This window comes from Oncorhynchus tshawytscha, linkage group LG32 (assembly GCF_018296145.1).
Source record: "Oncorhynchus tshawytscha isolate Ot180627B linkage group LG32, Otsh_v2.0, whole genome shotgun sequence".
NCBI lineage: Eukaryota > Metazoa > Chordata > Actinopteri > Salmoniformes > Salmonidae > Oncorhynchus > Oncorhynchus tshawytscha.
The window spans coordinates 2,827,781-2,836,936 of NC_056460.1; the positions used below are offsets into that span (position 1 = coordinate 2,827,781).

General features: G+C 39.7%; 1 protein-coding gene across 3 annotated transcripts; it reads left to right on the forward strand.

Moving 5' to 3' along the window:
* The first annotated feature begins 372 nt into the window (after nucleotides 1-372).
* Nucleotides 373-8,371, forward strand: LOC121841597. 3 transcript variants are annotated; one of them, XM_042310875.1, is made up of 4 exons: nucleotides 373-1,350; nucleotides 4,051-4,148; nucleotides 7,756-7,994; nucleotides 8,294-8,371. In XM_042310875.1, exons 1-4 carry the CDS (start codon nucleotides 984-986, stop codon nucleotides 8,316-8,318), a joined length of 729 nt encoding a protein of 242 aa, XP_042166809.1. In that variant the 5' UTR covers nucleotides 373-983; the 3' UTR covers nucleotides 8,319-8,371. The 3 variants fall into 3 exon arrangements, with proteins under 3 accessions (XP_042166809.1, XP_042166811.1, XP_042166810.1); XM_042310877.1 differs by lacking the exon at nucleotides 8,294-8,371 and adding an exon at nucleotides 8,154-8,198 and having other exon boundaries at nucleotides 378-1,350; nucleotides 7,756-8,023; XM_042310876.1 differs by having other exon boundaries at nucleotides 608-1,350; nucleotides 7,756-8,023; nucleotides 8,239-8,302.
* The last annotated feature ends 785 nt before the right edge of the window (nucleotides 8,372-9,156 follow it).

The following is a 9,156-nucleotide window of genomic DNA, read 5'->3' on the forward strand; positions in this document are numbered from 1 at the left end:
TGAACATCTGAAATTCACCCTCACCTATAATGCGCATGAAACAGGTTACCAGATGGTTGGATGTATACTTTTGTTCTAGTGGGTCTGGGCATCAATCATCTTAAATATGCATTAATGTTTGTATGTTTTGTATTGTTTATAAAAAAAATAATCATCTTAAATACCATACTTAATAAAAACTGGAAATCAAAGTTACCTATGATGTTAACTACAACAGAAATAACTTAAAATGTATAACTTTAAATTAAACCAATCGTTTGCACTCATGACTTGAGTGATTAAAGTAAACCAACGTTTTGGAAATACATAATGCCATCTAACCAATCAAAGAATGTTAGCTACATGCAGTTATCTTAGACAGCCAGCTAACGTTTGCTATTTAGCCAACTAGCTATTTGCCTAAACAGCATAACCAACCAGCACGGTTATGGTCGGTGAGACCAACTACCGGAGACCAGTTAGAACCCAACGAACAGTAAGCCAAGGTGGAAAAAGTTACAAAACTCCCGTAGTCTAATTCACAGAAAACATGCTGAAAAGTAGTGATGGGGAAACAAAGCTTCCTGAAGCATTGGCACTTTCCAGATAATTGTAAAAAAAAAAAAAAGTTCATTACTCAAGGCTTTGAGCGACACAGAATTTAGAAAAGCCACATTTTGAAAGATGACCTCACACACCGTAGCAGCGTAGCCTTCAGGTCTGCTACTAAACCACTGGCCTTCATCGAGAGCATCAAGTCCATGCTGAATTGTGGGTAAATGGTGACTGGCTGACTGATTTATAAATAATAATGAGTAGTTATTTAAGATGCAAGGTGATTTGTAAATGAGTCAGCAGCCACCTGCACTGTCGACTGCAAAGTCGAACGAGCCCAATACCAAACCAATCAGGTGTTCGACGAAATTATTCTTCAGACGTCATTGATCACGTGCTGCTGATAAAGTGAGACTGCTTTGAATTATACCCCTTAGCGACTTCAGTACATGCCTCATAGCTCCAGTCTCAAACTTAACCCCGTTCCTGCTGAAGAAGAGGCGGTCATCTGGATGGAGAAAGAAGCTCTCGTGAAAGAGGTGGAGGAAGAGGAGGCTGTTACAATACAAAAACAAGTAGAGGTTGAGGCTGTTACCGTGAAAGAAGAGAAAGACGTCTCAGTTAAAGAAGAGGGAGACTCGTTCAGAGTTAATAAAGAGGGGGACGACGACGTTTCAGTGAACAAAGAGGAGGGGGAGGTGACTGTCACATCGGAAAATGAAGAAGAGGAGGAAACTGGATATCTCGGCCCGGTTTCCCAAGCGCATCTTAAGGCGTCCGATGGTTCTAACGATGAAGGGGCCCTGATTAACACTAGTAAGTACTGTCTTAAACAGAAGCACAAACTCTGCAGTTGTTGAACTGATGTGTGGTGTTAAAGGGGACATTTGCAATTGCTACATTCATATTTTGACTCTTAAATAATTTATTTATTTATAGGCATTGATTCTTGAAGAATATAACGAATGCCTTACGAGCTTAGTTCAACTGTTTACCACATCAGAATCCCAAATAAGCTTTTTTTACTCCAATGTTTAGAAACAATGTAAACCAACACTGTATAGCCTCAACATGGTTAAAACTATACTGTTGATATCATGGATGGTCAGTCCTTGCATCCATAGGTCTGTCTATGAATTTGAGAGTAGTTACATTTCTCCAGCCCCATCCATCCTATTTCCAAAATAGTGGTGTAATTACAGCTTTGTTATTGGTTGAACTGCAGATTGGTTGATTGAATGTTGTGTTGCTTTTTTAAAGGGGCAACCTAGTTTTTAAACAAACAAAATGGCTGCCCAGTGAACTGAGCTGTGTTAGAATACTATATAGTATGCTAACCGTACTATTTGTCGATAAATTGTTAAAATATGACACATATATGCAGTACTTTAGAATGCTTCTTCAGTTAATGGCGTTCATAGTATTCAGATTTGAGTATATGCAAAGAAAATACAAATGAACTGCTTTAACTAATTATGACATGTTGAGCAATGTAATATTAATGCCTTTTCAAATAAGTTACGTTACACGTTATGTTAGCTACACTATCCTTATGTAACTATAGTAAATAGCATATGACAAATGTTTCAGCAGTAATGTAATCAAGTAATGACTTTTCAAATAAGTTACGTTACACGTTATGTTAGCTACACATAGTAACTTTATAGTAACTATATTCTAACTAACTACCCAATGTTTATTGAATTGATTAGAGAGCAGAATAACTGATGGATTTAATAACAGTCAACACACGTTGAATATGGCCGGTGTCAGTGGTTTCTGGTGGGGTAATACGGTAGAAACATTTGAGGCATTTATAAGTTCTATTCTTCAAGAGTCAATGGTTATATAGTAAATGGGTCTTTCTATAACTGCCAGTGTAGATTTCCTGTTGGGGAGCTCAAATTGTTAGAGCTGTTGATAAGTCATTGTATAATATTCTGACAATTATTTTCATGCCATTACATTAAAGGCGAAAGATTGTCTTTTCTTAGCAAGGTGTTGCTTAAATAATGTTAGCTGCTAATCGCTAGTTAGCGGGCTAGCTAGCTTGCTAAATGTATTAAGAGTAAGAGCAAACGTAGCTAGCTAATACTGCCTGGTACCAGTGCTGTTGTAGGCCTAGATAAGCATGTTTGTGCAACGGTATTTTATCAGAGAGGAGTAGGCGAAGTATGAATATGTTGGCTTGCTAGCCAGCTACAGGAAGTAAGAAAACAACATGTAATGTAACATCTAATTAGGATCAACTGGAAATACTGACCATCACTTTGGTTCCTACCATGTCTTCTTCGCTGAGGTTTGTCAGACTACACTCATCAGGTGTATTGCTGCCACCTACAGTAACCAAAATGCAAAAAAAATGGGATTAACAAATCATACTAATTACCTAAAATAAACATGAACCAAATTCACTCCACTACCCTGAATTTCAAACAAAAATGGTACTATTCAGATCCCCACACAGGTTCATGAACCTGAGAGGGCTGGAACGTCTTCATTCAGTTCTCCCTGTAACATTTTGTCTGAAGTCCTGGAGATCCAGAAATCCATTTGCTGCCTTCACAATGATGTCTAGCTTCTTAGATGTTTTATTAGTTTAGTATTAATGCAATTTATCAGTGCGGCAGTGAGGGCAATGCAAACACAATTTTGTTGTAGAAACTCCTCCAAGCTAATGCGGAAACTGCTAGTTTTAGACGAAGGTTGCTAATAATTTATTAATGCAATTTATCACTTGCGCTATAAACACAACAAAGTCCACCTTGTTCACTATTAGTGTGTTGGGATCCTTCTCCTGCATGGCTTCACTGTAGACTGTGGGACATCCACTACCTTCTCCTCTACTCCTTCAGCTATTTTCACTGCCTCCACATAGGATACCTGCTGGATGGGCCTGATCATTCTAGCTACTGTGACATCCTTCATCTGTACAGTGCACTCCGGGAACTCGGGAACGTGATTCCCATCACAATTACAACATGCTTCATCTGACTACGACATATTTATTCCTTCAACAAACACTTGCCACATGTCCAACCTTTTTTACAATTGTAACACTGCAGCGACTTCTGTATATCTCACTTACCCAGGTTTTACACAAGATGGGAGAACCACTTCACCAAACCACAGTAAAACCTTCCGTCTATCATTTGTTTTAATCAACATGCATCTTCCTGAAATGTTATCCCTAAACCACAATAAGCTTTCTCCTTTTGCGCTGTTGACACACAATCAGCATCATACCGCTCCTGGTCACTCGAACCGATTCCACTTCACCATCTTTGAGACCGCAAACCGGTCACCCCAAAAAAACATCCTTGCTGATAATTCCCACTCCGACCATAAACTGCTGTTCATTACCAACTTTAGCCCTTTTCACTCCACTGTTCTTCACCATCGTCCACTCAGTATTAACAACTGTACAGAGTCGATGTGCGGGGGCATCAGTTAGTTGAGGTAATATGTACATGTAGGTGAAGTTAAAGTGACTGTTCTTCACATTCCTCCATGCAGTCTCGACAACTGTACTCACAACAAGAGAATCCCACAATGCTTCCTCCATTGTTCCTCCAGTCATCCCCTGGACTCCCTCGCTCTGTGCTGTGAAAGATGTGAGAGTTTGTGTTCTCAAAGTAGCATCTATATTGTTCTCATTCCATCTATATTGTTGTCATTCCAGCACATCTGTTGCTTCACCAACTTGTTATCCCTTTCGTCTCCACTACTTGCTGTCATTTCCCTTCCTGATTTGCCTCTCTTGAATGTCTCCACCATGCTTCTACTCTGTCAGTAATTCCTCCCTGGTTTATTAATTGGTAGTCAAATAACAATATATTAAAGGTGCTGCACATTCTATTCCAAATCTAGAATTAGAATTGTCATTATATTTCCATGATTTCAGCAGTTCACCAGTTAACTAAGCCTATAATGTGGACACCAAGGATATGGATACCAAGGAACTTGAAGCTTTCAACTTCTCCACTACAACCCCTTCAATGAGAATGAGGGCGTGCTCAGTGTTTAGTCCCAGGGTCCTTCGCTTAGTGATGTGCTTTGAGGGCACTATGGTGTTGAACGCTGAGCTGTAGTCAATGAATAGCATTCTCACATGGGTGTTCCTTTTGTCCAGGTGGGAAAGTGCAGTGTGGAGTGCAATAGAGATGGCATCATCTGTGGATCTGTTGGGGCGGTATGCAAATTGGAGTGGGTTTATGGTGATAAAGGGATAATGGGGTTGTGAGCCACGACCAGCCTTTCAAGTCACTTCATGGCTACAGACGTAAGTGTTACGGGTCGGTAGTCATTTAGGCAGATTACCTTAGTGTTGTTGTGCACAGGGACTATGGTGTTCTGCTTGAAACATATTGGTATTACAGACTCAGACAGGGGATGAAAATGTCTGTAAAGACCCATGCCAGTTGGTCAGCGCATGCTTGGAGTACACATCCTGGTAATCCGTCTGGCCCTGTGGTCTTGTGAATGTTAACCTGTTTAAAGGTCTTACTCACATCTGCTGCGGAGACCGTGATCACAAAGTCGTCTGGAACTGCTGATGCTGTCATGCATGTTTCAGTGTTACTTTCCTCGAAGCGAGCATAGAAGTAATGTTGCTCGTCTGGTAGGCTCGTGTCACTAGGCAGCTATCGGCTGTGCTTCCCTTTGTAGTTTGCAATAATTTGCAAGCCCTGCCACATCCGACGAGGGTTGGAGCCGATGTTCAAGGGGTATATCAATCTCCTCAGGGTAGCAGTAATACATTGAGATATTTGTCCACAAGGGGATACCCCTCCCATAGGTGGCTCATTATTGGGATTCATTGCTGATTGCTACCTGTAGCTCACTATGAAGTGTCTATTGATACAGGTAAAGGGCCCTGTTGGAGATTGGTGGTTGGTAGCTGAGTCGAACGGAACAAGCAGGGTTGGACACGGCCATGTTATTATCCCACACAGTCTCTGTGGTTCATATGAACCCCATTCCTGGGAATTAGATTTGATTACAAATCATCTGTTACCACAGAAGGGGGTCCGTTTGTCCCATTTACAGCTAGGTTGAGGTGCTTTTTCATTTCCAGAGTCAGTTTATTTTGGTACTGTCCATATGTAGCTTGTTTTTGGTCACAGAATGGCTGAATAAGTGCAACATTTTACCTGGAGCTAACTACGCAGAGCATAGGACATATTGAATGACTAGCTTCCCTCCAGGCCTGAGGGCACACGCTCTCCAGTAGGCTTAAATTAAAGATACGGAAAATAGGAGTGGCAATATAGTCCGCTATTATCCTCATTCATTTTCCATCTAGATTGTCAGACCCTGGTGGCTTATCATTGTTGATAGACAACAATAATTTTTTGACCTCTTCCACACAGACTTTACGGAATTCTAAATTACAATGTTTGTCTTTCATAATTTGGTCAGATATACTTGGAAGTGTAGTGCCAGCATTCGCTGCTGGTATATCATGCCGAAGTTTTCTAATCTTGCCAATGAAAAAAAATCATGAAAGTAGTGGGCTTTGATGAATGATCCATCTGATTCAGTTAATGATGGAGCAGAGTTTGCCTTTTTTCCCAAAATTGTATGTACGGTTCTCAAAAGCTTTTTACTATCATTCTTTGTCATTTGTCTTTGTTGTTTTTCTACTTTTTATTCAGTTTAGTCACATGATTTCTCAATTTGCAGGACGTTTGCCAATCGGTTGTACAGCCAGACTTATTTGCCATTCCTTTTGCCTCATCCTTCTCAACCATGCCATTTTTCAATTCCTCATCATTCCACTGGGATTTAACAGCTTTTACAGTCCTTTTCTTAATGGGTGCATGCTTATTAGTAACTGGAATAAGCAATTTCATAAATGCGTCCAAGTGTCTGGTTGCTCCTCATTACACACCACAGAGCAGCAAATATTTTTTACATAATCAACATATTAATCACCCGTTTTTACTAAATAATTGCGACACACAAATGACTCGAGGGAACCAGAGATCAAGATAGCCTAACCATAAGAAAAAAAACTTCCTCCTCCCGCTGCTGCTGGCCTTAAATTCTGACGTTATGCTCCTGAAGTTTTCAGTAATAGACTAAAACAGCAGTCGGCAACGTTTTCCATTTGGAGTGCAAATTTATCTGACCATTTCTACTGATCTGGTGCCAGTTATGATTTTCATATTCACATTTTACTGGAACAATTTAATTTATAATCGTATCTCAAAATCATTGTCTGTGACTAATCTATATTCTATATAAATAGAAATAAACATTATTTAGATTTATAATTTTTTATTGCCATTGCCAACTATGTAAAAATAGCCTACCTAAAGCCAACAAATAAAAACATCTAGAAAATATCCAGATAAAAATAAATCACATTGGCTGAGCATGGCCTGTCTACATAGTTGATACACTGTTTAAAGTTCTATCACCTAGGTCTGTCTGAAACAACATGATAACAACATTGTATAAAATATTCTGGGCTCTCAGTTTCCCGCACCAGTGAGTTTGGGACAGACACAGCTGTAGGCTATTTGTGAAAGGGATAAGAAGTAATCAGGTATTGTATGACATTTCCGCTGGATCAGAGCATTACATTTTTTCCCTTTCATGTCGAGTGGTTATCAAGAGTGAGAGCTGGAAATATTTTACTCTAATCAATAGTTCCTCAAAGTATTTGTAAGACTTTGTTTACTTGCTGTTTGAGGTGAAGAGAAAATTACTTTGAGAAGCTCCACAAATCATTAGTGGTGGTGCGTAAATACTATCAGACATCCCCAAATAGGTGCATCGCTCTCTGCATCACCCTCTGTTTGCTAAAATGCAATTTGGTTGCAGAAACTCCTCCATGCTAATGCGGAAACCGCTAGTTATCCCAATACCATAGACCTACTGTAGGACCCATAACTTCACCTAACAACAACATAGACCTACTGAAAGGTGCCTATATTGGAGACCAAAAGTTGTCTGGCACACTGCTTAGGATTTCAACAACTTTAAAAACGTATTTCTTGCATACAATCATCGATGTTACTACTAATGGGAAAACAAGACAAAATATGACTGTTGTTCACTTGACTGTCTTAAGACGAATGTCAAATAATTCACATTCATTCCAGACATCATTGTTTGAACAACATAATGGCTACGCTGTTGGCATCACCTTTTTACAGTGTATTTTTGCTGTTGTGGGCCTTAAACCACCTGTCTGACTTTTTGTTCACACAGGAGAGAGACCTGACTATCGTGGATCCTCTGGGGGGCCTCAACAACCTCATGATGGTGACAGGGCAGAGAAGAGTCTCTCCAAATCAAAACACCTCAAGAAACACCAGCAGAGACCCACAGGGAAGAAATCTCATTGCTGCTCTGACTGTGGGAAAGGTTGCAAATCTTCATCAGAACTTAAAATACACCAGAGAACACACACAGGAGAGAAACCTTATATCTGTGATCAATGTGGGAGGATTTTTGTTAAAGCTAGCCATCTGACTCAACACCAGAGACTGTGATCAATGTGGGAGGAGTTTTACACCAGAGAACACACAGAACAGGACACAGAGAAAAACCTTATAGCTGTGGTCAATGTGGGAGGGGTTTTACTACATCTAGCATGGTCTGACAGTACACCAGAGAACACACACAGGAGAAAAACCTTATAGCTGTGATCAATGTGGGAGGAGTTTTACTACATCTAGCAATCTGACTAAGACACCAGAGAACACACACAGGAGAGAAACCTTATATCTGTGATCAATGTGGGAAGAGTTTTCTTCAAGCTAGCCATCTGACTCAACACCAGAGAACACACACAGGAGAGAAACCTTATAGCTGTGATCAATGTGGGAGAGTTTTGTTCTACATCTAGCCAGTTTTACACCAGAGAACACACACAGGAGAGAAGCATAGCTGATCAATGTGAGAAGAGTTTTCCCATCTAGCCAGCTGACTTCACACCAGAGAACACACACAGGAGAGAAGCCTTATAGCTGTGATCAATGTGGGAAGAGTTTTCCTACATCTAGCCAGCTGACTTCACACCAGAGAACACACACAGGAGAGAAACCTTTTAGCTGTGATCAATGTGACAAGAGATACTCTGATAAAAGATCTCTGATCAAACATCAGAAAATACATACATGAAGAAGTTGTTTCATGATATCACTGAAATAATGTCACAATGTAGAATGTTTTAACATTGTAGTAGGAGTATTTTAATGATGTCACAATGTAGAATGTTTTAACATTGTAGTAGGAGTGTTTTAATGATGTTCTACCTTATCGTTTACCCTGTTCAATTGATTGCAGCATGATATGGATATTAACCTCAGGGGAAAATCCAGGCTCTGAATTGAAAGAGTATTATTAAACAAAGTGACGAACAAAAAAAAGAGCTGTGTTACACTTACTGCGTTGGTGACCCACTTTAATCAAAATGCAGCACTTCAAAATGTAGTGAGCTGTTTTCTTCAAGTGGAAAAAAAATGCATGTAATATGATAATTGTTGCAGATGTTTGTGTATATACACACATGAAAACACTATAATTGGTCTATAATCAATTTTATTAACAATCTGACATCACTCCAGTATTTCTACAAAAGATGCATGTTTTATTATTCCATGCCTC